This window comes from Neovison vison, chromosome 7 (assembly GCF_020171115.1).
Source record: "Neovison vison isolate M4711 chromosome 7, ASM_NN_V1, whole genome shotgun sequence".
Lineage (NCBI taxonomy): Eukaryota > Metazoa > Chordata > Mammalia > Carnivora > Mustelidae > Neogale > Neogale vison.
This window is the reverse complement of record NC_058097.1, coordinates 26,965,228-26,992,682: the sequence shown is the minus strand read 5'-3', so window position 1 is coordinate 26,992,682 and position 27,455 is coordinate 26,965,228. Positions and strand designations below refer to the sequence as shown.

The following is a 27,455-nucleotide window of genomic DNA, read 5'->3' as shown; positions in this document are numbered from 1 at the left end:
CTGTCACTTGTGGTTCTACCAGCCAGCTGTGCAGAATGGCCCAGGAAAAGCTGGGGAGGTGCACAAGTTTGCTTCCCAGTGCCCATGTGGCCTGCCCCGGGAGTTGGGGTATATGCCTGGGGGAGAACCTGCTGGAAAAATCCCGGCCTGTGTTACTCCACCCGGGACTAGCCCCCAGGGGCCTGAGGCTGTCGGCCTCGGTGTGGTGGGAGCAAGCCACACCTGGCTCAGCCAGCTGGGGCCTCCGCACAGCTTCCTGGCCTCAGTTTCCCCACCAGCGGGGTGGGGATACTCTGGCCAGTTTAGAGGAAGTTATGCATGAGGAAGGGTCTGGATGAGTGGAACACGTGATGTGTGCATGTGAAGATTCGCTGTTTCTGCTAGGAAAATGCCAGAGGAGAGCCCTCCCTCGGTGGGGAGGGATTTTGGGGCTTGTCTGTGGATTAACTGCTGTGGGAACTCACAGACCAGTTGGCGCAGGATAGTGAAGAACCCGCAGCCCCGGGCCCTGGCCTGGGAGCTAGATATGGATTAAGTCACTTAGCTGGCATCCCCTGTGAGGCTGGAGGGGCTGAGGCAAAAAAGAGCATGTCCACCAGCCAGCTGGTCACCTGGAAGCTGGCTCCAGATTCCCCCACCCCCACTTCAACACCCCCAGAGCCCGTGTTGGCCAGTGTTCTGAGGAAGCGGACATGGAGCAGGTTAATGCTTCTCTCCATGCCTCTGGCTCCCAGGGCCTGGGTGTGTTCTCAGCCCCATGATCTTGCTTGGGTCCCATCCTGCCCTGCAGGTGGCAATAGCAAGGGTCCTTCTTCCTGGGGCCCTGGGAAAGGGGGCTCTGAGAGGGGGCCGGGTCAGGGGTCACTGGCCCTCCCCCCGCCTCAGACAAGGGCAGGGCCTGGCAGGAGGCCCAGTGGCTGCCTGATGCCTTCCCTCCCTCCTTGCTCCTCCTCCCCCAGGACCCTGCTGTAGCCATCCCCAAGGGAACGCTCATGGCCATTTTCTGGACCACTGTCTCCTATCTGGCCATCTCGGCCACCATCGGTGAGTAGCTGTCTGGGACAGCTAGAAGGATTTCAGGGTGCTTGGCTGTCCAGCAGGGAGAGCTAGGCCAGGAGGACTTGACCGCCTCAGGGAGTGGAACCTCAAACCTTATTTGGGGGGGCTAGTGGTGGTGACCAGAACATCTTCAAGGGAGGTGGTAGTTTGTGGTGAGGGTTGGGTCAGACCAGGCTCTTCTGGTCCCTTCACACCTGAACTTACAGATGCAAGGGTAGGAAAATGCTCAAGGGCAAATTATACTCTGACCCAATGACTAATAATAATAATGATGATGATGTTCGTGGTGGTTGAAGATGATACCAGCCACTGACTCAGCCATAAGCCCAGTCCTTTACGTGCCCATCACATTTAATCCGGGCACTGCCGTGCCCACCATTTCACAGAGGAGAAAACCAGGGCTCAGAGATGTTCAGTGACCTGCCCAAACTCACACAGCTACCAAGTGGTGGAGGCAAGCTTTGAACCCAGGCCTGGGCCATTGACACTTGCCTCTCGCTGAGGTCCTCACGATCTCCCCTTAACCACCTTGTGAAGTAGGCTGTTCACAGATGGCCAAGGGACATGGCCCAGGGCATAGCCAGTCTGGCCTCTTTTTTTTGTTTTTTAAGATTTTATTTATTTATTTGACAGAGATCACAAGTAGGCAGAGAGGCAGGCAGAGAGAGAAAAGAGGAAGCAGGCTCCCTGCTGAGCAGAGAGCCCGATGCGGGACTCGATCCCAGGACCCTAGGATCATGACCTGAGCCGAAGGCAGAGGCTTAACCCACTGAGCCACCCAGGCGCCCCTGGCCTCTATTTTAAGGAGGACACAGGGACCTTAACAGGTCACTTCATGTTGCTGGGCCTCTGTAGAAGGACAATGACAACAAAGGCAATGGTGATGCTTTCTTTCCAGGGTTGTTTATGGTCCTTCACTCCTGTATTTAGCTATTTGTATCTGCCATTACTGTTATTATTATTATTTATGATTACATGCGGAAGGGGGAGCGGGCCCCTCTGTAGAAGCAGCCACTGTCTGGGGGTGGGAGGAGAGGAGGGAGGAGGGAAGGGAAGATGTGGGGCTTCCCCAGGCCCTGCTCCTTCTTCAGGCTCCTGCGTAGTTCGTGATGCCTCCGGGGTCCTGAATGACACGGTAACCCCCGGCTCGGGCGCCTGCGAGGGGCTGGCCTGCGGCTACGGCTGGAACTTCACCGAGTGCGCCCACCAGCACAACTGCCACTATGGCCTCATCAACTACTACCAGGTACACGTGGCCTCTGCCAGGCAGTCTGCCCCAGACCGAGGCTGGAACAGGCTGGGACAGACGTGGTTTGGAGGGCTGGGCCTCAGGCTTGGAGGAAAGAGGTTCAGGCTCAGGTGGGGGCCCCTGGGCCCAGCCCCTGCCTCAGTGGGCGCTGGGATCCCCAGGTAAGGGGTGTGGACTCAGGCCTCAGAACCTAGCCCCTGCCTGCAGTGAGGCCTGGGGTGCCCTGCGTAGGGGCTCCAGACATGAGGGGCCTGGGCCCTTTGTCCCTGCAGACCATGAGCATGGTGTCCGGCTTTGCGCCCTTGATCACGGCTGGCATTTTTGGGGCCACCCTCTCCTCCGCCCTGGCCTGCCTCGTCTCTGCTGCCAAAGTCTTCCAGGTGAGGCTGCAGAATGGGTCTGGTGGGAGGTTCTGGGAGGCGCAAGGACAGGGGTCCCTGGGCAACTGCTGCAAAGGTCTCAGGGTGTCATGGGACAGAGACAGTCTAGAGTGAAGGCAAAAGGGGGCTCGTGACCATCTCATACAGGAAGCATACCCTTCCCATGGTGTGCTTTGAACTACATGGGCATCTCCTACCCCAGAGTCTCCCTGGTGCAGCCTGGCACCCTGTCGGCATTTCTGCCCGCCCCGTTGCACGCTGACGCCGTCCACCCCATCCCACCTTGCCCTTTTGCTCCCTCCCTGGTGAGGTAGGGATGGGCAAGGAGATGAGTCCCATCCAAGAGACAGCAACCAGGATCCAGATTAGGGGAAGCGCCGGGCTGAGGTGGAGAGAGTAAGCGAGCCTGGGGGCAGGGAGGTGGGTGGCAGGGGGGGAGAGAGGGGTCCAGCCCGGGATGCTCACGCCTTCCTGTGCCCACAGTGCCTGTGTGAGGACCAGCTGTACCCGCTGATCGGCTTCTTCGGGAAGGGCTATGGCAAGAACAAAGAGCCGGTGCGTGGCTACCTGCTGGCCTACGCCATCGCTGTGGCCTTCATCATCATCGGTGAGAGGCTGCGCCCAGCAGCTTGTGGGGGCTTCTCTCTGCACTGCTCACCTTGGCGCCCAGTGCCCGGCCAGGCCTGACAGGGAGTAGACACTCAGTGACTAGGCCTTGAGTGAGTGAGGCTGGTCATGGGGCCCCGCCCCTCCCCCGCCTCTGGATAGGTGGCTCCCACGCCATGCCAGCCTAGTGGGGCACATCATTCTGTCAAAAGGGACCCTGCCTTCTCTTGCTGATTCTGTATTCCTGTGTCCAGGCAAGTTGCCCTCCATCCCCACCCCCACCCCCAGTCCCCAGGTCTGAGTTAGTCCCCAGGACAACTCCGGAGCACAGGATAGCTCAGGGGAGCGGATACAGACAGCTGGATCAATAGCTCTGTCACTGTATGAACTCCACAACCTCATCTCCCAGACCTTGAGCTGCCAGATCCCCTTGGACTTCATGGTAGAGGATGCCCCAGGGAAGAGATCCCAGGGAACCAGTTAGTTAGATTGGTTTTCTGTCCTGGCTTTGCCATATGCCAGCTGTTACCTTGGACAGATCATTTTGCCTCAGTTTCTTCGTCTGCAGAATGGGAGCAATAGTGCATAGCAGGGGCGTCACAGGTGGGTACAAAGAGACATACACACACACACACACACAAACACATGCACATGCACTGTATTCATAGATGCACACACACCCCAGTGCTTCCTGGTTTACTTAGCCAACAAGGCAGAACTTGCCAGGAGAAAGGTGGCCACACCAAGCCAGGGCAGTGGCTGTGCTATGGCTCCCTGTGCAGGAGCGAGGTGGGGGCTGGCTGCTGGTGGTCCCGTGGCCCTGCTGTAGCTGAATCCTTGTGGTTCACGCCAGTATCAGCAAACATGAGGCTACCCTTTCCAGTCGATTCTCCGCCACTCAGGGGAGCCTTTCTGGACACTGGGTGCTCCTGGATCCTGAACCAGATGAAGAGGCAACAGGGCCACTCCCAGGGGATGGAAAACTCTAATCAGGCCTGCCGTCCCCAGATACACCCCTGTTTCCTGCTCATCCTGCTGTCTTCCCCAGTTCCGATTTCGAGTCTGATCTGAGTGGGTCTGACTACAGTTCAGACTGAGAACCACCATCTCGGACACTCTGGGGCAGGGTTCTTGTGACAATTCAAGGGACTCATGCTCAGAAGTCCTGGGACAGAAGAGGGGTCTGTCGTGTTTGGGGATTTCCCCGAAAGCAGGCCCCTGGAGCAGGGAAACATGCCAAAGTTTGTCTGGGGGTGTTGGGGCAGTGGTGGCCGAGTGAGACAGGGAAGGGAGGGACCCGATTCTTGAGTGGGTTTTCACTGTGGGCGGAACTGTGTGTGTCCTAAGGTCCCAGAGTTTCAGATAAAAGAAGACATGGGTCTTGGGTCACATTGTAAAATATATATCTTACTGTAATTTGTGGTTGCAAGAAAAGTATGACAGCTACTGTCCTTGGTTCTCTCATAGTATCTCTCATTTCTATCTTGTTAAGAGACAGCCTTTTACAGTAAACAAAACGTCGGCCCTTTGTTTCACAAAATGATGGGCCCATTTCACAGATGGGAAGGTTGAGACGCACTGAGCCTCTGGGGCCCGTCTGGAATCCCCCAACTGCGAGGGAGGGCGCCAGGCGGCTCCCTGGCAGGTTGCCCAACAAACAGACTGTCCTCTCTCCCCCACCGGATCGCTGCAGCTGAGCTCAACACCATTGCCCCCATCATCTCCAATTTCTTCCTGTGCTCGTACGCCCTCATCAACTTCAGCTGTTTCCATGCGTCCATCACCAACTCGCCTGGTGAGCAGCCCCCTCACCCCTCTGTGGGAGGAGGCATGCGGGGTGGGGGCAGGGGTCCGGGAGGGGCGGGCACACCAAGGTCATCTCTCAAATCAAAACCAGTTCGAGGGACCACTCAAGTCTTAATAATAATAGCAGCTCTCATCTCTCAAGACCGTGAGCTGTACGCCGAACACAGATTTGTACACGTTTACAGGATGCAGAGATTTCTCTAGTGCCCTCCTCCACCAAATTTACAGGAGTCAAGAGTCTGACTCCCCAGAAAAGGAAGAGAATTGTCCAAAGTCCCAGGTTGTTGCAGGTTGCCCTTTGCACAATTCCAGGGGTGTTGCTCAGATACATCGTTGACTTGTTTGTTTATTCTGAAAAATTTCTGGCAGGTGGCAGTAAAGTGTCCCGAGAAAGGCTTTTTCTGATTATCCCCAAATCGTCAAAGGGCTGGCCGCCGGGCCACCTTTTCTCAGCCCGGGGACCGTGGTGCCCCACAGTTGTGCCACGGGGCAGCTGTCCCTGGCAGCGGCCCTGGTATGGCCCAGTGGCGTGGAGCCAGGCAGGATCACACTCTTCCTGCCCTCTTTCCTTCATGGCTCCGTGCTGACATGGCCATATTTGGATGCCTCCTCCTTGGTGTAGCCTGTTCATTTGGCCAAATGACAGCCAGGGCGGGCGTGTGGTCCTCCCCAGAGCCTCCAGTCCAGCCTCCGGAGACCCAGCGGTGGTGGGGGCTGGGTGGGCACAGGCTGGGACTCTGGCTCTGGGCGTGGGTGGCAGGGCCAGGGTGGTGCTGGCCCCGGAGGAAGCTCCTGAGCGTGCCCACCAACCTGCGTCCTCTGACCAGGGTGGCGACCCTCGTTCAGATACTACAGCAAGTGGGCGGCGCTCTTCGGGGCGGTCATCTCCGTGGTCATCATGTTCCTTCTCACCTGGTGGGCCGCTCTTATTGCCATCGGCGTCGTCCTCTTCCTCCTGCTCTACGTGATCTACAAGAAGCCAGGTGTGCAGTCTCATGTTGCCCAGGGCTTCTGGCTCCCCTTCTCCCCGCTGAGGGCACCCAGTCAGCCATCCTGCCCTTCAGCTCAGCTAGAAGGTCTGCATCAGGCTCTGTGCTCTCAAGGGCCCTGTTCTGAGCCTCCAGCCTCATCCTTTCCCGTGGGGCGAGGAGACTGGGAACGTTCCTGCTCAGAGCCCACACCTCTACTTCTGGGCCATACCCCCCTCAACCGTGGCACCCAGGACCCTGGAATTGCCTGCCCAGGGCCATCCTCTTGAAGTGGCTGGGGGCACATCCAGGCCTGGGGGTGGCCAGGAGCTGGCTCACCGAAGGGCAGGTGGACACAGCGTGGTGTCTATATGCACACAAGCAAGGATTCCCAGGTGACAGTGATCTGGGGACAGGAGGGAGAACCCCAGGAAAGCTTAGAATTCTAAATCTGAACCTAGCCTTCCAGGTTATTGTCTGTTTGTCAAGGGAGGTGAATATTTTGCACAGTTTGAACTTTGTATTTTTTTTTTTAATTTTATTTTTCAGAGAGAGAGCACAAGCAGGGGGAATGGCAGGCAGAGGGAGAAGCAGACCTCCCGCTGAGCAGGGAGCCTCATGCAGGGCTCCATCCCAGGACCCTGGGTTCATGACCTGAGCAAAGGCAGATGCTTAAGCGACTGAGCCACCCAGGCGTCCCTAGAGTTAAATGCTTTGTAATGTAACTTATAAATATGTAGCCATATGTTATGTGCAAACATTAGGAAGAGATCTGCAGGCTATCCACCCACCAGACAAGACAGCCCAGCTCCCACGGTGCCTGATTCCTAAAGAAGGTCAACATTCCCTCCCTCAGTACAGCTGGTTTCTCGCAGGGATTTCTATAAAATTTTGAGTTTGATTTTTTAAAAAAGATTTTATTTATTTATTTGAGAGAGAGAGAGAGAGAGAGTATGAGAGGGGAGAGGGTCAGAGGGAGAAGCAGACTCCCCACTGAGCAGAGAGCCCGAGGTGGGACTTGATCCTGGGACTCCAGGAGCATGACCTGAGCTGAAAGCAGTTGCTTAACCAGCTAAGCCACCAAGGCGCCCCTCTCTTGGGGATTTCTAATCTTGTGCCCACCCCCCACCCCCCTTCCCCGCTCAGAGGTGAACTGGGGTTCCTCGGTGCAGGCCGGCTCCTACAACCTGGCCCTGAGCTACTCGGTGGGCCTCAACGAGGTGGAGGACCACATCAAGAACTACCGGTGAGCGCAGCCATGTCCAGGCCACCTGTCACCTGCCCCATGCAGACCCGGGGTGGGGATCGCCCAGGCTCAGAGTGGAGCACTGCCCCCAGCGAGGGGCCAGGGATGCCATTGCTTGGTGGGGACCAAGCACGTCTAGTGACCTCTCTGTACCTGAGTTTTCACAGCAGAGTATGTTCTTCGAGACGCAAAGGGCTATCCAAGGATGATCTGGTGTTGTAGTCCCCATCACAGTCATCTGTGAGGCTGACCGTGACAAAACTCTCCTAAGCGAGTAGAGTTGTGTGTCCGGGACTCCTTCCCACCAGGTGGTAACGCCAGCAGTCAGCCATATGTATTTGTGTTGTATTGCTGCTCAAGGTGCCTTACGCCACCTTACCACAGCCCTCTGGGGCCTATGACATTATTAACCCCAGTGGCTGACGAGAACACGGACGCACAGAGAAGTTAAGTAACTGGCCCGAGATCACACAGCTGGTGAGTGACCAATTTTGTTTGGCTCCAACTGAGTCCGGCAGTGGCCCTGGACCATGAGCCTGGGCTGCCTCTTCATCCAGAGGCTGAGTCCCCTACCCACCCACGTGGCACAGGGATCTTGTAAGTGATGTGCCCCCTCACCCCCACCCAGCCTTTATTCTCCCCGCCACCTGCGATTTGCGCCCTGATCCCCGCGGGCTCTGTGCAGGTGGCTCATGCCCTTTTCCCTTTCTCTTCTCAGTCCCCAATGCCTAGTGCTCACGGGACCCCCCAACTTCCGCCCGGCCCTGGTCGACTTTGTGGGCACCTTCACCCGGAACCTCAGCCTGATGGTCTGTGGCCATGTGCTCATCGTGAGTGTCCCCTATAGGTGGGGAGGGGCCCACCTAGAGGAGCCCCTGGGCATGAAGTCCACACTTGGACAGGGGGTGGGGGAGGCTGTGACTGTGAGGAGGATTGGGGGGTAGGGGAACTATGAAGCAAGCAGAGCCCACCAGACCCTGCTGTGGGCCTGGTTCTCTCCTCTCCCCTGTCCCCATCACTGCCTTCTCCCCACTGCCCTGCCTCTTGCCTGCTCCCTCCATCTTCCTTCCCCCACCATCCTCCTCCCTCCTCCTCCTCTTTCCTTCCCCTAACTCCATAGGGGAAAGTGGGTACCTCTGGGTGTGGCTGAGCCCCTGGGGCAGCCTCCAGGGAGGAGAGGGGCTGCATCTCATTAAGGCCAGAGGGAGAGGGCAGCTCCCGATGTCCCCTGCCCCCACCACCCACAGGGACCCCGCAAACAGAGGATGCCTGAGCTCCGGCTCATTGCCAATGGGCACACCAAGTGGCTGAACAAGAGGAGGATCAAGGCCTTCTACTCAGATGTCATTGCCGAGGACCTCCGGAGTGGTGTTCAGATTCTCATGCAGGTGCCATGGGTTCGGGGCTTCCCCCAGGACTCAGTGCTTGGTGTGACAACCTGGAAAGCAGGACGTCCCGAGGGGCTAGTTGAAGCTCTCTTTGCTGCAACGGGAGTGCCTGCCTTTCTTGTCTCCCCAGATATGCTGACTCAGGGCACTTTCTCACGGTGCCCAAGGGTCTACGGGAAACTGAGCTGGAAGCCTGTGGGGCCTGTGTGGTCTTGAGCAATTCTTGTTTTCCTTTTTTTAAAAATATAATTTACAGTCAACAAAGTGAAAAATATTAAGTGTATAGTTTGATAAATATTTACATATGCATATATACCTAGTGGTGTGAAGCCACCACTCAGATCAAGTTCTAGAACATTCCACCGGGCAATTCATTTCCCTGCTCAGTTTTCTCAGCTGTAGAATGGGATGCATAGATAAAATCACAGTTGTTAATCCTGAGCCAGCATATCAGAGCCCTTTCTAATAATTCTAAATATTTCTCATTTAAAAGAGAAGAACATACAGGGTCTTCTTTGAGGGGGTGTATGAAAATATTCTGAGAGTAGATAGAAGTGATGATTGTACAACATTGTGATTAAACTGAATTCTACTATATCCTTTAAAACGATTAATTTTGTGTTATATGAATTTCACTTCAAAAATTTTTTAATATTTTTAAGCATTAAAAAAAAGAAGTATAAAAGATGTAGAGGTGACATGACTTGGGGATACTCTAAAGCTGGCATCCAAATTCAAGTCCCTTGGGATGAGAAATAATTTGCTAGAAAAGCAGAACTGGGATAATCCAGAGCTAAAGGGACAGTGTCCCTTATGACAATGACAGTGTCCCCAATGACAGTGTGGTCATTGTAGCTTCGCCTCTCTCCTGGGTGTGTCCAGGCAGGCAGGACCCTGACTGGCGGGATGTGATTCCTGAGCCCTCGCCACATGGTGAGGAGGGCAGTTGGGGCTGAGAGGGCCCCACCGTAGTCACAGAACAGAGCCACTGTGGGGCACGAGACCCGGCCCCTCACCTCGCCACGACGCTCTTTGCAGGCCGCAGGTCTCGGGAGAATGAAGCCCAACATTCTGGTGGTTGGGTTCAAGAAGAACTGGCAGTCGGCTCACCCGGCCACGGTGGAAGACTACATTGGCATTCTGCAGTGAGTGAGGGCATAAGGGAGGCCCAGGGCCTGGGTCAGCTGATTTGGGCCTTTGGTGTTTCTGGGCCTTGGGAAGCAGGGGGGATGCAGTGGAAGTTATAAGAAGCTGGTTCAAAGCTGAGGAGGAAACAGACCCACTGAGGGCTCGCCACTCTGACCTCTAGGCCCTGGGCACCAAGCCGGGCAGGGAACACAAAGAAGGAGAATAGATGAGACATAGTAGGGAGCAGTGGGGACTGTGGCAAATTGCCGTGAGTAGCAACTATTGGGCTCCAGCCAGTTGTGCCCAGGCAGAAATGTGGGCCCAGTGTTGCCAAAGCTTCTGGTTTCTTAGAAGAGCCAAAAAGATGGGGTTTTAGGTGAGAACCTTGGACTATAGAAGATCTGCCAAGAACCGGCCCTTGGGCTGTGAGGTGGTGACACCAAGCAAGAGGCGAAACCAGACCTCCCAGGAGGCAGTGGTGTGAGGAACGGGACCATGAGGAGAAAGTCCCTGGGGACTCTGGGCTGAACTCCAAACCTTTTCTCCTTTGGCTCCTCCTGGGCAACCTCCAGAAAATGTCTGCCTGAGTTGCTTGTCTGTGTTGATGTGGTATAGAGAGGCCGTGTGTAGTAGCGTTTAAAGAACAAAAGCTGGGGGGCCTGGGGGGCTCGGTCATTGAGCATTTGGCTCTTGATTTCGGCTCAGGTCTTGATCTCGGGGTCATGGGATCGAGCCCCACATTAGGCTCCCTGCTCCGTGGGGAGTCTGCTTGAGATTCTCTCTCTCTCGGTCTCTCTCTCCCTCTGCCCCAGCTGCCCTGTTCATGCATGCTTTCTCTCTGAATTTAAATAAATAATAAAAATAGAAATATTTTAAAAATTAATGAAAAGAAAGAAGGAAAGAGGTGACGAGAGGAAAAGAAAGGAAAGGAAGCTGAGTTTTGGGGACCTGGGACCTGCTTCCAGGTCCGCTGTGACCCAGCCACCTGACTGTGAGTCAGGCATCTCAGCTGCCTCTGACAGTGACAACAGGTGGTAGAATATCTATTCTCCAGCATCCCCCCAACTCCAGTGCTCCAAAACCCCAAAATGCTAGGGCCTGAGAAGCACCTGCCCCAAAGACATGTAACCAAAGGACCCCCAGAGGGCAATGCCTGACCCATCAGATCAAGCCCTACTGGTGGTTTCCGGGGCCCTCTGTCAGCTGGGCAGTGAATAAACTTCTGGGGTGGGAATCTTCTAGATGTTCCCTCCGACAAGCTGTTGCTGCCGTCCGAGCAAGGCCATTCCTACGTACACCGGCCCTCGGGGTTCTGGCTCAGCAATTTGAATCTAAAGCCAGCTGCCCACTTTCTTAGCGTGGCTCATGGGCTCGTTACTCCCTGAAACTTGAGTTGTGCTCCTCTAAGATAAGGTTAAGAATTCCCATGCCCACCTCTGCTGGCAGGCTTGTGTAGATTATCCAAATATATCAGGAGGACAGGCCCACCTTGCAGACTGGCCTGACTTGGTTTCCCGCTGAGTATAAGATTCGCAGCACCTCCTGGGGCCACAGACCATAGAGCTAGAAGGACCCAGGTTGGGGGCTCTCCAGTTCTACTAGCATGTTACACAGGGGGGGAGACTGAGGCCCTGAGAGGAAGAAGTGATATGACGGGAGGCAGGGCCAACTGTAGACATCTGGTTCCTGGGGGCTGGGGGCTAGGGGCTGGTGGCTGGGACCAAGGGGAGCCTGACCCCACCTCTTCTCTTTCCAGTGATGCTTTTGACTTCAACTATGGTGTGTGTGTCTTGAGGATGCGTGAGGGGCTCAACGTCTCAGAGGTGATGCAGGCACACAGTGAGTACATGCCCCACCTGCTTGATGCCCCTCACAAAAACCAGAATGGGATTCTAGAAAGTTCTAGAACCCAATTTTTAAAAAAAGATTTTATTTATTTGAGAGAGCAAGCAAGAGAGAGCATGAGCAGGGGGAGGGGCAGAGGGAGAGGGAGATACCCCGCTGAGCAGGGATCCCGATGCGGGGCTCGATTCCAGGACCCTGGGATCATGACCTGAGCCAAAGTCTGTTTAACTGACTAAGCCACTCAGGCACCCCTAGAACCCAATTTTTTAAGGGGTAGAGAGAAGAAAGGGGGACATTAGTAAGGAATAAAAGCTTAAAAAGTTAGCTTCAGATGGCCTCTTAGAACTCCTCAGGTTTCCAAATAAAGACATTGACCAAGTTCAAGGTCACACTTCCAACTGGGGGCAGAACCAAGACCACCTCAGAACTCCCCAACCACTATCAAGGTCTCTGTAATCAGGTGGGGAAAAGAGGAAGAATAATAGAGAGGAAGAAAGAAAAGACGGGAGAAAGGAGAGAGCTCACATAAAGACAGTGGAACATGGGTGGCTCAGTGGCTTAAAGCCTTTGCCTTCAGCTCAGGTCATGATCTCAGGGTCCAGGGATCAAGCCCCACATCAGGCTCTCTGCTCAGTGGGGAGCCTTCTTCCTCCTCTCTCTGAAATAAATAAACAAAATCTTAAAAAAAAAAAAAGACAACAGAACATGAAAATACAGAGAAAGACCACAGAGCCCAGATGTTTTGGTCCCCAAGACCCTCCCTGGGGCACCAAGGAGGGCTGTGTTTACTTCTAGTCACACAGGGGTCTGCAGACTCTGCATTGGTCACATGTGGGGGACTGAAAGAAATCATAAAATGGGAAACAAAAGGGGGCGGTTCCGGGGGTAGGGGGACTGAGAGGTGTGGAGGCCAGAAGGAAGCTGGGGTTGTGGGAGAAGCAAGGGCCGGGTCCAGGGGGAGGCAGAGGCCAGATCAGGGGAAGGTGAGGGATCGGGACTTTCTTTCTCATGGAAGGGTTAGCCTGGGAGAGGAGGAAGCCAGAAGTGCCCCTGGTTGAGGAGAGCCCGGGAACGAAGCCGCCCTGTCTCTTGCAGTTAACCCGGTGTTTGACCCCGTGTTTGACCCTGCGGAGGGCAGCAAAGAAGCCAGCACCAGAGGGGCCAGGCCTTCTGTCTCAGGCACGTATCAGTCCACACGCTACCCAGAGGCTCAGGATGCTCTCCCGTGGTGGGGCAGCCAGTGGTGGGCCGTGAGGGAGCCTGGTTGTGGGCAGGACCCTTGGGTTGGGTAACTGGGGACCGGAGCAGGTGGGCTTGGGCAATATTCCACCTTGCAGCCCTCCTCAGGAATTCAATGTCTGGGCATTGTGGGGACCCACCCAGCTGGCTCAGCAGCCTGTGTGAAACCCCTCCAAGAGGTCCCCTGGCCTCGCTCAGAGGTGACAGGCAGGGAGGAGAGGAGAGGGCTTCTCCCTCCGTCCTTTGCCACTGATGCTCTGGGAGGCAGGCCAATAAGGGAGGGGTGCATCCCAGGACAGCACGCCCGGGACCCCCGCTCCCGGTCCAGATGGCTGAGAAAGGGGTTTCAGGGTCCCACTGTCTGAGAGCCGGGGACTGGGCCAGTCCCCACCATGCACACCCTCAGCAGGGTGCTTCCTGCCACTGTGTGTGTGTGGGGGGGACCAGCGAGCCCACCTCATGCAGCAGCTGGCTCCGTGTTCAGACAGAGTCAGGTGTGTGAAGGTGAGCTGCTCTCAGGTGACCCCCCCCCCCGCTCCTGCAGTGGACCCCGAGGCCCTGGGGCGGGAGGAGCAGGCCAGCACCATCTTCCAGTCTGAGCAGGGCAAGAAGAGCATCGACATCTACTGGCTATTCGATGACGGAGGTCAGTGTCCGCCTGGTTGGCAGCTCTCCTGGGGGCTGCCTTCCCTCCACGGCCTATACTTCCTGGCTGCTCCGGACAAGGCCCCTGGAGGGACCCCAGAGCCCAGCAAGGGGGACTAGTGACCCTTGGGCTGGAGGAAGCCTGGCTGGGCCCCTCTTCTTGGTGTAAACTGGGACTTTATCGGAGGAGCTGAGGTCAGCATGGGATGGAACCTTAGGGGTTCAGACGAGATGGACCTCAGGGGTCACAGGCCCCTGCCAGAAATGGGGGGGGATGCTGTAGCAATGTTCTTCACTTCCTAGAAATATGCCCTCTCCCATTTTTCTTAAAACACATGCCTCTTGGCGTTATTGCTCTGCCCCGATAGAGCCCTGCCCAGACAGAAAACGCTTTGGGTCCAGGAGCACGTGTCCGACGGAGGGTAGCTTCTGTAGACCAAACACTTGCGACACGCTTGACACTAAGTGCGATCCCTAGGCAGGAACTGTGATGAGTCCCGTTTACAAAGAAGGAAACTGAGGCATAGAGCCATGAAGTAATGGGTCAGTTGGTGCGGGTTATGCAGTGATAAGGGACAGCTGGTCCTTGGCCTCCTGTGGAGAGATGACAAGCAGGGGTGTGGGTTTCCACCCACTGGTGAAATCTTTAACCTCTAAAACAATATGCCAGCCATCCAGATTTTCACGTGAAAATCCCCCAGTTATTAAACACCAGCTCATGGATTTCAAAACATCACGCAGGCCACATGAACCCCGGCCCAGAGACCCTCGTGAGCTTGGTTTAGTCTAGCGCCCTCCTTACACAAATGGGTAAACTGAGGTCCACAGACAGGAAAAGGGGTGCCAGCGGCAGAGCGGGGCGGGAACCCATAGGGTGCTCTGTCTATCCTGAGAGCCGTTCCCCCTTGATGCCAGGCCTCACCCTCCTCATCCCCTATCTTCTCGGCCGCAAGAAGAGATGGAGCAAGTGCAGGATCCGTGTGTTTGTGGGGGGCCAGATCAACAGGATGGACCAAGAGAGGAAGGCGTAAGTGGGGAGCGCTGGGGGGAGGGGCCGCACAGGACCAGCACCATCCCAGCTCTGCCCAAGAGGAACCCCTCTTGCTCTCCCCGACCTGTGCCACTGCCCCCTCCAGGGGACCCAGCCGTCTCCAGGTTGCAGCAGAGCTGAGGGAGCTCCGGGCAGGCGCAGGTTTCTGTCCATTTTGGACGTTATTTTGCTGTCCCAGTCCCCCCCTTTAATAAGAGGCAGACACCCTAGCTCCATGACGGGAAGGATCGTTACATCATAAAACCACAATCTGCTCAAGGAGAAATCTGTGTGAAATGAAGGAGGGAGAAGGCCCTTCCTGCTGAGAAATGGGGGGGGGGCACTGAGGCTCCTTCAGGGAAATGTTCCCACCCCAAGCTTGGGATGCTGTCCCTGGTGAGACAGGAGGTATTTAGTGGCCAGAAGCTGGGACAACAAATACCACTGGATTTCTTAGAGAGAAGTGACTTTTATGCTCTCCCAACGGTGTGGCTTCTTCTGCAGGAGAAGGGCTTTCTGCTGGGGAACACAGGCTCATCTGTCTCAGCCAAAGAGGACGGGCCTGGCTGGGGGCCGGGACAGGCAACGGCAGAATTGAGCTCAACCAGCCAGAATTTGGTCATGTTGGGTTATTTACTTGGGTTTTCTTGATCACCTCTTTCTGGCAAGAGATGCTGGTTTTCTTTTGAAAATTGCCATATGAAATTTCCAGGTGCAGGTAAGTAAGAATGTGAGTAGATTTAAGCAGAAAAAGAAGTAAATGGAAAGGTAGGTAGGTCAGCCTTGTTTAGAACAAGGTCAAGTGAGGTGGAAGGTTGTGGGTTGGGAGACGCTGGAGGGGGCAGCTGGGTAGGAACAATGGGTGGCTTGCTCAAGGTCACGGCATGCATTAGCCAAAGGGAAAAAAACTCTGCTGGTCTCTGGTGTGTTCTGCCACTGTCCGAGCCCTGATGTCCCTGGGTCAAGACCTCTGGGCATGTGCTACCAGGACCGCATCCCCATGACCCCTTCTCGGTCACTCCCTGTGTGAGTTAAGGGCAACCAGCAATCTCCTCTCCTGATTCTCACCCCTGCTGAGAACCTCTTTGGTCTCCAGGAGATAAAGAAGTCCAGAAGGCTTCTTTGTAGGCTCAGCTCTCTGTTGTAGCCCCGAATGCAAGCCTGAGCTAGTGGAGCTCAAGGCTGTGGCACCGGGGGATCACGGGTGTTCTGCACATGAAGGGTGTGGGATGTCCTCTGCCTCCCAACTGTCCAGCCAGGCCAAGCCCTCTGGCCTCCTTGTGACCCCAAGGCCAGGCTGGTGCTGCCTCCGGCTGGGTCCCTGCCCAAGCCTGCCACACCCACGCTGCACACCAGCACATCTGCTCACAGCTCTGCTTTCCTAATCTCCCTCCCAAGTTCGGGGTCCAGCAGTGGCTTGACGGCTGGACCTTAAGGTTTATCCCCCATCCCTGCCCCCCACCTAGCCAGCCACTTGCTGCTCCTGCCCCACCTCCTACACCCCCATGCCCTCACTTATTTATTTGGACTCCCCACCCCCATGCACTCAAACCCTGCCAACTTGTTCTAGGGTATCCCCAAAGCCACATCCCACTCCAGATTCTGATGCACTGGGTAGGCTAGAGCCAAGGCAGGTGTATTCTTCCAAAGGCTCCTTGGCTGATTGCACTGTGGACATTCCTATCACGCCCCCTTTGGCCTATCTTGTGCACCATGCACCATCCAGCTAGATTGCCACCTCCTCCGTGAAGCCTTCCCTGACTGCCACCAACCACAGACCCACAAACGGCATCTCCACCCCTGTTACATGCAGAGTCAGTGCCACCTGCACAGGCTCGCTCCTCCTGGTTCTATACTTCGTTCATGGGTATCATATCTGATTCCACAGACCACCCTGCAATTTCCTTCTTATCCCTTAGACCCTTGGTCCTCGAAGTGTTCTCCGTGGATTGGTTTCCCCATCACGTGGGAGCTTGTCAGAATGCAGAATCCCAGGCCCTACCCCAGACCAGATGAATCAGACTCTGTATTGGACCAAGGTCCCCGGCAGATGTACAGACATTAAAATGTAGGCTGTGCTAGTGCAGAGGTGGCCACCAGGTGCTTGGAGAAATACTGCTCAATCCCTTTTCCTTATCGCTTGTCACCCTCTGACCTGCTTAATCAACCTTTGTCTCTTGTCCACCCCTGCCCAGGTGAGAACGTCTGCTCCCTGGGGCCAGGATTTGATCTGCGATTTTTCACTGTTGGATCCTCGATAGACAATACGAACTCACTGAATAGACGCATATGTGTTTAAAAATCTCTGTCTCCCAGGCTCATTTCCCTGTTGAGCAAGTTCCGACTGGGATTCCACGAGGTTCACATCCTTCCGGACATCAACCAGAAGCCGCGTGCTGAGCAGTGAGTGCTCTGTGTTGACTTCCTTCCCAGGCAGGAGAGCCAGCTGTGTGCCCCCACACACCCCTGTCTGGTGAGCCCTGGGCAGACAGGGCTCAGGGCAGGCAAAGAGGATGGGGAGTTTGCAGCCTTTTACTTTCCCATCGGGGTTTCTTCCTTTGCATATCAGAGCTCAGGTCTTTGCCAGAAATACCCCTGGGCTGGAGGACGGTGAATGTTCACGTTTGTGCTTTTCTTGGAGCAAGTGTTTAATTTCATTTATTTATTTTTTAAAAGATTTTATTTATTTATTTGAGAGAGAGAGAGAACATTAGTGGAGAAAGGTCAGTGGGAGAAGCAGACTCTCTGCTGAGCAGGGAGCCCCATGTAGGACTCAATCCCGGGACTCCAGGATTGCAACCTGAGCTGAAGGCAGTTGCTTAACCAACTGAGCCACCCAGGAGCCCGGAGCAAGTGTTTTAAAGCTGGTGCAAGTCTCGGCTGTTCTGCCCCTTGAGTGAGGGAAAGCAGGTGTTTCATCCTCAAGGGACCCCACCCCCACCCACCCCACAGACCTGGGGGGATGGGCGGGGTGGGAGCAAGTCTCTGGCTTCACACTTCACACTGCTTGCTCCTCATAAATTTCTAAATTTTCTCCAGCACCCTGAAGGGTTGTCATAAAGCAGTGGTTCTCAAACTTAGGCCCACATCAGAATCACGTGAGGACTTATGAAAACACAGCTTGCTGAGTCCCCCTCCTCCCACCCCCGCCCCAAGATTCTGAGTCAGTAGGTCCGGGGTAGTGCCTGAGAAGCTGCATTCCTAACAAGCTCTTGGGTGCTGGTCCGGGCGCTTCACTGGGAGAACCGCTGTCTTAAAGACAGTCTGTGTAAAGTGCTTCACACAGGGTCCAGCCACAAGTCAGTGTTCAGTAAATGGTAGATCGATGGTTTTTGCCCTCTAGACCTTGACCTTTTGGAGGTCTTGGCTGCATTATGCACTTGCTTCCTTCTCTAAGCCTTGCCCAACTGAAGTTCCTCAAAAAGGAGCTGTGACTGGTCCAGCTCATCCCTTCCCATGAGGCCAGGGTGGAGGTTGCTGCAAAGCCTGTTTCTTGGCTATCTTTGCTCTAGTTGGCTATGTCCCGGGCTGGCAGAATCACATGCCCAGAAACACGTGGCTAGAGGCCAGGGGCCATGGCAGAGGCACATGCCTTCCATGGAGCTGAGGGATACTGGAGCAAACAGAACGGAAGGTGCAAAGGCCCTGTGGCAGAAGTGTGGCAGCCACAGCCCTGGATGTTATTTCTATGAACACACTGGTGCTGGGAGTGGGGAAAACATTGAAGGGTCTGGGCCACAACTCTCCTCCTTCTCAGAGGCAGCAGCAAGCTCATGGACTTTACTCATATCCCCATGTGAACTTGTAGCTAGGCTTAACGGCGGTGTCCGAAGGGATGACAACTCACTGGCTCCATGACTCAATTCCCTAGTCTGAAACCAAGACATTTATAATTGGGCTTGCTTCTGTAAATTCCGGTACATGAGATTTTCCAGCCCTCCAGCCCCATAGTAAAGTCAGGTCTGTCCTGACCTCTTACCTCTCCCTTATATTCCCCATTACCTGGGGAGGGAAGGAACTAGTCTGTGGAGTTGGATACATTGGTTCCTCCCATGTGCTGGGGTGGAGATGAGTCTATCAGAGCTCTAGCCGGGGATGATACCCGCCCCAGGGCAGGCCGGAGGAAGTCCAGAACCAGACACAGGAGGAGGGAGGCAGAGATGCACCAGAACACAGGAGAGAATGCAGCTGGGCTGTCTGTGTGGACAGAGGAGCAAAGCCTTGAGTCAGGCTGCAAAGAGAGGGAGTGGGGGATAAGTTCCCTGTGGGAGGAGCTTGAGAGCAAGCCCAAGACCCTGCCCAGCAGCCCTAATCTTTAAAACCCGGCCTGGGCCCTTCTCTGCCTCCACCTCCTGGCCCTCTCTCTTCTCCCTCGCACAGCCACGCTTCTCCAAGGAGATCAACCGTCTTTGCTCACTTCCTCACGGAGATCCCCCTGGAGGTCATCACTGGCCTCCGCCTCACCCACAGAGCCCCTTTTTGGGCTCGTCTTGCTCTGCCTCTCCGCTGCATCCCCCATAATGGTCCCTCTTGGGACAGTTCTTCCTTTGGGTTTGGAGGTGTCCCCCCTCCACGGATTCCTCCTACCTCATCAACCCTTCTTTCATTTTTAGTTGCTGGCTAGTCCTCCTTTCCCTGACTCATGCTTGCCAGCATCCTTGGGATTTGGCCCTGGACCTTTGTCTCTTTTTTTTTTTTAAAGATATTTTATTTATTTATTTGATAGAGATCACAAGTAGGCAGAGAGGCAGGCAGAGATAGAGGAAGGGAAGCAGGCTCCCTGCTGAGCAAAGAGCCCGATGCAGAGCTCGATCCCAGGACTCTGAGATCATGACCTGAGCCGAAGGCAGAGGCTTTAACCCACTGAGGCACCCAGGTGCCCCTGAACCTTTGTCTATTAACTCTGTCCCCAGTGTGAGCTCCTCCATCCCTATGTCTGCAGGGGGCTTCATCTGAAGGCCGAGCAGTCTGAATTTCTATTTTTAATCCTGTAAGTCAAGTCACACAGAACAGCGTCCAACAGGTTCCCATCTCACTCGGGGCCAATAGCGAAGGCCTACATGGTCTAGGCTGTCACACTTGTGTGTCCTCACCTCACCCCCACTTTCCTCTGCCCTCACCTTGCTCTGGTCATACTGGCTTCTTTGCTGCTCCTCACAGAAACCAAACATACTTCTGCCTCAGGGCCTTTGCACCTTCAGCTCTGTGTCCTCCAGCACCCACTGGCCTGTAAAGAGCTGGCTTCAGAAGGACAGGCATCTTTCAGCTTCAGGGAGGCCTTCCTTCCCCCCAAATATTTCCTGTCTTGGAACCCAGCTTGTGTCTTCATTAAGCTCATGATGTAGATTTGCTTGTTTATTGTCCAGCAGATGGAAAGCTTGGTAGATAGAGGACATTGTAGGGTTTTTTGTTCCGTGATGTGCAGTGCAGACCCTGGCACAGGATGGTTAGTGTTCAGGGGCAACCGGCAGAACGGTCGAGTGGGTGGAGGTGGATCCCAGGCCAGGCGTCGTGGACGACATTTGGTGGAATGCCAGCTGATTGGTCAATGCTGATGGTCAGTGCTGATTGCTGCCCGGAAGCTGCGTTAATGTAAACCACAGAGGCAGAAGGGCTTTAGCCTAAAAAGCATGTCCCTGTGGTGCCCATCAGTGTCTCCCCTGGGGGACTTAATTCCCCTGGAAACCAGGCTGTCTCACTGGGTCTCACCCACTCTCTCTGTCCCCAGCACCAAGCGGTTTGAGGACATGATTGCACCCTTCCGCCTGAATGACGGCTTCAAGGACGAGGCCACTGTCACAGAGATGAGGCAGGATTGTCCCTGGAAGATCTCAGATGAGGAGATTAACAAGAACAGAGTCAAGGTACGTGAGAGTGAAGGGCCGGGCTGGGGTGGGGTTGGGTGGGGTGGGGTGGGGAGGGGATGGAGGCGCTCGTCCGGGTCAGGGCCACGTGCCCCAATCTGTCCTGAGCTTCCTCATCACCCTCTCCTTGCCATCCCCTTCCACCACTCCCTGGCCTCTGAGGTATCCTTAAGCCACAGCTGCTGGGTAAACCGGTTGTGGAACTCAGAGCCATTCGTGGCCTGAGTCACACCCCGCTGTGGCGATGGAAAGGCGGGGGCTCTCCCTCTCCCCTCTTGTCACTGGTGGAAGGGATTCATGAGACAGGTGGCGAAGGTCAAGGTAAAACTTTCCTTGTGGGTCAACAAAGCTGCCTGATGGTTCCCCCTAGCCTGCAGAGCCCATCCTACATGTAGCCTAAAATCATGGCCACCCCATACAGACAGAATCTTCCAGATTCTTTAAGGCCTAAAGGAGGGCTGTGGTTGCTGTGGCCACTTTAAGATCGGGTGAGCATTTAAGGGAGCTGCGGAAGGAGGTCACAGCTCTGCTCCCTGTGCTCAGGGTCACTGGCCCCCCCACCCCCTCTTTGTCCTCAGAGGACATTTGGCAAAGTGTCCATTTACCACTGGAGGGTGGGATCACTACTGTCACTTAGTGAGTAGAAGCCTGGGATGATATTACACATCCCACCACCCACAGGACAGTTCCCATGATGAGGAATTATTCCCCCCCACATGTCACTAGTGTAGGGTCTGGAGTCTGTGATCTCTGTGAACTCACTTTCCCGACATTCTCCATTTTCTCAAATGGGGTGTCCTCCCACGGTCAGACTCTTGAGTGCCAATCATTTCTGAACAACCTGGAGACAGGCCTTGGGGTGGGAAGGAGGCTCCCCCACCACCCAGCCTCACACAAGCTTTAGGGAATTCTGATCTGTCAGCCCAGAGACCCTACCCCAGAGGGCTCACAGCTCCTTGGAAAACTCTGGATGACGGGTAGTCTTCGAAGAAGGCTCTGGTCTGGACTGTGGTAGAGGAGGAAGAAGGGACACATTCCACCTGTGCTCTGAGTCTCTCTTATCAAGCACCTTTCGTGTGCCTGGCCCTTAACGTCCACGTGTTTTTGCGTGGGTTATCACCCTCCACGCTGCCCACGTTCCCCTGGGGAGGCGATTATCGTACCCATTTTACAGTGAAGACAGTAACGCTCAGGGAGGCCACGTGCCTTGCTCGGGTTCTCTCTGCTGTGAGCAGTTCACCCCACACCACGGAAGGTGCTCTCTCTCCCAACAAACTGCCCCCCTCCCCGGGACCAGCCCCAGTCATGGAAATAAGGCCTGGCAATGGAAAGCCAAGTTCCCAAGGAGGTGAACTTGGCTTTCTGCTACTCTGAGGGTTTCCCTCCGTCTTGGAGGAAGGTAATAATTAAGGGGGAAGAATTCGTGCATCTGGTCTGAAATCTTAAAGAAGACGTCTCTGGGCTTGTCGGGGACCACTCCTGAGGATGTGGGCAGTGACCCCCTGGTTTCTCCTTGCTCCAGTCCCTTCGGCAGGTGAGGCTGAATGAGATTCTGCAGGATTCCTCCCGGGACGCCGCTCTGGTGGTCATGTAAGTAGCTGCTGCTGGGAGAGGAAGCCTGTCCCTGAGGCCCAGGACGTCTGCTCTGGGAAGGGGCTCAGGAGGTACATGCTGGCTGAGGACCCGAGCCCGACCCTGTGAGCCAGAAGGGCCCAAATCTCCAGGAAACGCAGCCCAGGTGGCTTCTTGGCACATGACAGGGCCTGCCCCCCCTCGGCACCCCTCACCTGAGTGCCAGCTGGCAGAAGTCTAGGACCTCACAAGCCCCAGGCCTGGCCGACCCCCCTCACCACCATTTTCCCCTATTTGCCACCTTTCCCTGCCAAACACAGCTTGGCAAAGAGGACCCCACTCATTCAGGAAGAAAATCGATTCCTGGTTGTTTGGGAATCACCCAGCCCTCCTTGGACATGGGCCACCCCCGGCTGCTGTGGGTGCCAAGCCTGGGCAGCAGCAGGGGCACAGGGTCGCTGTGCCGGGCTTCGTGCCTGTCAGGCTGCTGCGGCCTGTGGCCAGCTCTGAGCCACTTCTGCTGGGTAGGGGCCGAAGCTGAGGGTGTGGAAGGTGAATGGACAGGTGGCAGTGACAGAAAGGGTCTCAGAGCAGCTCTGTTCTCAGAGAGGCCAGGAGGAAGAACATGGTCAGCCAGGCCCTCTGACCCCTTCCCCCAGAGAAGCCTAGCTCAGAGGGAGCAGGGTGTTTGGCAAGGCCCCTAACTGGCCTGGCTTGCATTTCCTGAGGGCAGGCCACCTGGGAATTCCTCAGGATGGCCCAGAAGCCTGCAGAACCAGTTTTCTCATACCCTGAGACCAGAATCAAGCATACCCTTTTGAGGCTCCAGTGCAAAATGAAAATGTGGGGCCCTTTGTTTGAAAATTGTTGAGAATGACAAGATGGCAGCAGCAGAGAATGGAACCCAGCATGGGACCCTTCTAAGTATGTGTTGGGGGGTGGAGGTGTGTGTGTGACTGCACAGCTTGCACGCCCACGAGGCTGGCTCTGCCTCAACAGGGCTCCCTGGGGCTCTTAGGGAGAACATTTTTTGGTACAAAGAAAGTGCTTTGTGTTTCCTTCATGCGGGAACTGTGGTAAGAGAAAGGGCTGCGTTTCTCTGGGACCCTCTGGCCAACAGCCAGCAGTGAGTGTTCCTAGGGCAAGGTCTGCCTAGGTTGTGGACCCAGTCCCAGTGCAAGACAGTGGCTTCATCCCAGGACAGCGCCCCAGACCTTTCCTTGGGTGTGGTGCCAAGCCGCCTCCTTGTGAGGATGAAGGCTAAGCCGGGTCAGAGAAGCGGGTTTGCGCTGTCTCTGCTCACTGTGTAGCCTTGGGCAAGTAACCCTACTTCTCTGTGTCTCCGTCTCCCTGATTATAGAGAAGGGTTTAACCTAATTATTTCCAAGGTTGCCCTTCATGCCAACATGCTATGATTTTAAGTTTATTTGCCACTAAGATAAGTCGGTCTCTCAAGCCATGAGATGAGAAATTTCACCCAGGGAAGTGAGCCCCTGCGGGCACTTTCTCCACCCCACTCCCCTATCCCCTGGACCCCAGAGGGAAAGATAGGTCCCCCATCCCAGCAGCCTTTGGGGGAGTAGCAGACACAAATAATCATGAGTCCAGTCACTTTTTAAATTAATTAATTAATTAATGTTATTTATTTATTTATTTGCGAGAGAGAGTGAGCAGAGGGAGAAGCAGACTCCCCACTGAGCAGGGAGCCCGACACGGGCCTTCCCACCTTCACTGGGGAGCACAGCCCCTGAGCCTTGGCATTGCCAACCTCCAACCCAGAGACATGCCCACCAGTGTTTCTAAAAATTCAGTCTGAGGGTCACTTTCATCGGCCCCAGGATTTGGCACATTCCTCAGTTCCTTCCAGATCAGGGTCTGGGGTGGGGTGGAGAAGACTGCATTCCCCAGAAATTCCGAGGGAGGAAAAATCCTCCCCTCCCCCCTCAGGAGGAAAGACAAAATTACACTTTCCAGTGTTCTGAAGAGCGTCCTCAGACCACTTTCTAGGACAGGTTTGAGGCAGAACTTAGTTGTTCGCTGTCTACCCGACAGCAGTTTATCTGATTAATGGCCTGTGTTTGAGTCCAGCTTCACCCTCACGGCTGATAAAACGGTCCCACAGCCTTTACCTAGATGACGAGCAACCTATTTCTGCTCTCCCTTTTGGGACTAGACCCTTCCCTTTTCCTATAAAGAAGCCCTCCTCCAAAGCAAATGATAATTGAAATAATGATCATCAACATCGCGTTGTACTGATTGAGCCTCACTCGTGGCATGGGGCCTTAGTAATTTTCAAAACTCTGTTCAGTGGTTCTGTTTTACCCCCGTCTACCCGGCAACACACAGACTTTGGAGACAGGGAAACTGAGTCTCTGAGGAGTCAGGCAGCCTGCCCGGGACCCCGTAGCCAGGAAGCGGGGGATTGGGTTATGAAGCCTTAGATCCAGGTTTTGGGCCGAGGCTGTCTTTCTCTGTGGCCAAGAGATGCAAATCTGAGCGAGAAGTCCTTCTGTCCTGGGGCTGCTTTATTTCTGAAGATTCGTAGCTGCCAGGGTCTCACAGCCTGGGAACAGGAGTCCACTGTCTCTTGCTGGCCCAGGGGCGAGTGCAAAGGGAGCCTGTCCCTTGGACGGGTGGACACTGTCCGCTGGGGAAGGGGGCATGACGCTGAAGCTTGAAAGGCCACAGTAGGAGTGACAGACGGATGTACCCTGCCCCTGAGAATGCAGCCACCAGCCCCCTTGCAGCCTTTGAAATTTCTGAATTCAGTTCTTGAGAATGACGTAGGAGTTCCCCAACGGCTTTGCTGACGATATAACCGAAACTTCAGCACCTCTGTGAAATCAGGAAAGTTTCGTTTTTATCTTTCCACTTCCCCTTCTTCTTGAGAGTCACCGGACACGAACATGTTCTAAGGTGACGCCAGCTTCATGAAATACCCCCGTTCCTACAGCCTTTCCCTGTCCCAGCAACCTTGCTTCTCTTTTTAAAAAATATTTTGATTTATTTATTTTAGAGAGAGAGAACGGGGGAGAAGGGTGGGGGAGACGGAGAAGCAGACTCCATGCTGAGCACGGAGCCTGACGTGGGGCACGACCCTGAGATCGCGACCTGAGCCGAAACCAAGGGTCAAAGACCCAACCGACTGTGCCACCCAGACGCCCCAGGGACCTTACTTTCTAAAGGAGAGTAGAGGTGGTCCCCAGCGAGGCTTCGAGGATGGAATCTGAAGCAAGGGACACGTGTCCAGGGCCCCCTGTTGGCCTTCTCAGTGTGGGTCGCTGTGAGCAGAGGCATCTGGGGTGGGAAAATCCCAGGACCTTGGCTGGAGCCCCAGCTCTGCCGCTCCCCAGCTCGTCACTTCCCCCGGCTAAATCACAATGAGTGTGACAATGGCTGCTTCCATGAGGAGGTGCTTGCCAGGTGCTAGGCACTGCATGGCGCCATTTGTCACCTCTGTCCCCTTTAGAGCTCCTCAACAGCCTCTGAGGCAGGTGTGTGTGTCCTCACCTCAGGGAAGAGAAAACAGAGGCTCAAGCCCTGGAGCCACCTGCCAAAGCCACGTGGCTAAGGAGGGGCAGCGCTGCTCCCACCTGTGGCCAGAGCCCGGACTCTGCAGCCCAGAGTCGCTCTGCACCTTCCTTTCTGCCTTTTGCCCTTGACGGGGAAGAAGGCCAGTGCTGCAGGCCCTGCCCCCTCCCCAGGGTTGTGCTCAAGTTCAGAGGTAATAGGAGCCAGGGATGTCCTCTAGGGAAACAGACTGCAAAGGGCAGCCCCAGCTTTATGTCCCACCCACTGGGCCTGGGAGATACTGCCTTCTCCTGGAGTCAAGAGGAGGTCAGCTATGGTCATCCTGCAGCATTTTTGGAATTGCAAGATAGTGAGAAAGTCACCTCCTGGAAGAACTGAACAGCAGCCCCCAGGCATCTCATTATCTGCACAGCATTGCACGGCAAGGGTGCTCGCAGGGCCTCACGAACATGGCAGAAGGCAGGACAGGGACCCGCAGCTGAAACCTGTGAGCAGATCACCTCGTCATGGCCACATGCCAGTATGGTTCAAGCAACCTGAGGTAGCAAGATCATCCACTGTATCAGACTGTGTTCTAGGTGCAGGGAAAGAATAGTGAGCGAGGCAGATCTGGCTGGAACATACAATCTAGTGGAGGAGACAGACAACAAACAGACAAATGAAAAGAGGGTTTGGAGAGTGGGAAGCGCTATGAGGACAATGAAACAGGGTGCTGTGATAAAGAGGGGCAGCAAGCCTGCTCTGGAAGGGGGTGATCAGAGAAGGAGATACTTGTGAGCCACGGTATGGGTGATCTGAAAGAGCCAACCAGGTGGAAGGGGAGAGGCTCTGCTTTCTGGGTGGGGAGAACATCACATGCAAAGGCCCTGGGGCAGGAGCAAGCTTGCCATCTATTTCAGAGCAAGCTTGCCATTGATTTCAGGGATGGGAAGAAAGCCATTATGGTTGTAGTGTTGTGAGCAAGGCCGAGGGTAGAAGGAGGTGAGGTCGTGGATGTTGGTGGAGACCAGATCATGTGAGTCTTACATGCTGTAGCTTTGTTTATACCAGCTTTGTGACCGAAGGTACATTTGGAGTCATGCTTTTAAGGAATGTGGGAGGTCTTGCTTAGGGTGGCTAGGAAGGAGTGCTGAAGGAGTTGGTAAACAGAGTTCCTAATCAGAAAGTGAATCTTGGGCTGGGCTGTGTGGGGAAGGGTACTGGTAAGTTTTTATCTGCTGCTTCTTCCTGCCTTGCAGTACCTTGCCCATAGGGAGGAAGGGGAAGTGCCCGAGCTCACTGTACATGGCCTGGTTGGAGACGCTGTCCCAGGATCTCAGACCTCCGGTTATCCTGATCCGAGGGAACCAGGAAAACGTGCTCACCTTTTACTGCCAGTAACTCCAGGCTGGGTCATGCCTGCCCAAAGCTGAGGGTGCCTGGGACATCCGCCTGTCGGTGGGGACAAGACTTGTGTCCTGTTGTACTTTAAGCATCTGTTGATCTGACTGAAGAAGCTGGTAGATTTCCAAACTTTGGCTGGACCCCACTCCCAACGGACACATCCTTTGGGCTCATTTTTATGGGCTGGAGAAGTAACAGCTGAAGTTGTGTGGAAAATTCTCTGGTGGATCCATTTTCCTTTTAAGTTTTCTCTTGATCTTGATTACAACGAATTAAGATTTCAGTCTTTGACTTTTTTTTTTTTTAAAGATTTTATTTATTTATTTGACAGACAGAGATCACAAGTAGGCAGAGAGGCAGGTAGAGAGAGGAGGGGAAGCAGGCTCCCTGCTGAGCTGGGAGCCCGGATATGGGGCTCGATCCCAGGACCCTGGGATCATGACCTGAGCCAAAGGCAGAGGCTTTAACCCACTGAGCCACCCAGGGGCCCCCAGTCTTTGATTTTTTGAAAAATTT

The 27,455-nt window shown here is 54.8% G+C and overlaps 1 protein-coding gene across 6 annotated transcripts in view; it reads left to right on the top strand.

Annotated features, from left to right (window-relative positions):
* SLC12A3 (solute carrier family 12 member 3) overlaps positions 1 to 27,222 on the top strand; it is a 36,163-nt gene extending 8,941 nt beyond the window's left edge. For 2 of the 6 annotated variants that reach the window (XM_044256099.1, XM_044256098.1), the window contains exons 9-26: positions 960 to 1,044; positions 2,151 to 2,305; positions 2,581 to 2,688; positions 3,172 to 3,295; positions 4,988 to 5,089; positions 5,928 to 6,083; positions 7,215 to 7,314; positions 8,033 to 8,144; positions 8,562 to 8,702; positions 9,741 to 9,847; positions 11,587 to 11,669; positions 12,771 to 12,854; positions 13,459 to 13,560; positions 14,475 to 14,586; positions 16,906 to 16,992; positions 20,318 to 20,453; positions 21,976 to 22,043; positions 26,795 to 27,222. In XM_044256099.1, the coding sequence (XP_044112034.1) occupies positions 960 to 1,044; positions 2,151 to 2,305; positions 2,581 to 2,688; positions 3,172 to 3,295; positions 4,988 to 5,089; positions 5,928 to 6,083; positions 7,215 to 7,314; positions 8,033 to 8,144; positions 8,562 to 8,702; positions 9,741 to 9,847; positions 11,587 to 11,669; positions 12,771 to 12,854; positions 13,459 to 13,560; positions 14,475 to 14,586; positions 16,906 to 16,992; positions 20,318 to 20,453; positions 21,976 to 22,043; positions 26,795 to 26,936 (2,004 nt within the window). In that variant the 3' untranslated portion in view covers positions 26,937 to 27,222. Of the gene's footprint in view, positions 1 to 959; positions 1,045 to 2,132; positions 2,306 to 2,580; positions 2,689 to 3,171; positions 3,296 to 4,987; positions 5,090 to 5,927; positions 6,084 to 7,214; positions 7,315 to 8,032; positions 8,145 to 8,561; positions 8,703 to 9,740; positions 9,848 to 11,586; positions 11,670 to 12,770; positions 12,855 to 13,458; positions 13,561 to 14,474; positions 14,587 to 15,093; positions 16,885 to 16,905; positions 17,063 to 20,317; positions 20,454 to 21,975; positions 22,044 to 26,794 lie in introns of those variants that run through there. The other 4 variants (XM_044256097.1, XM_044256096.1, XR_006385463.1 and 1 more) reach the window with 3 other exon arrangements.
* Positions 27,223 to 27,455: the final 233 nt, after the last annotated feature.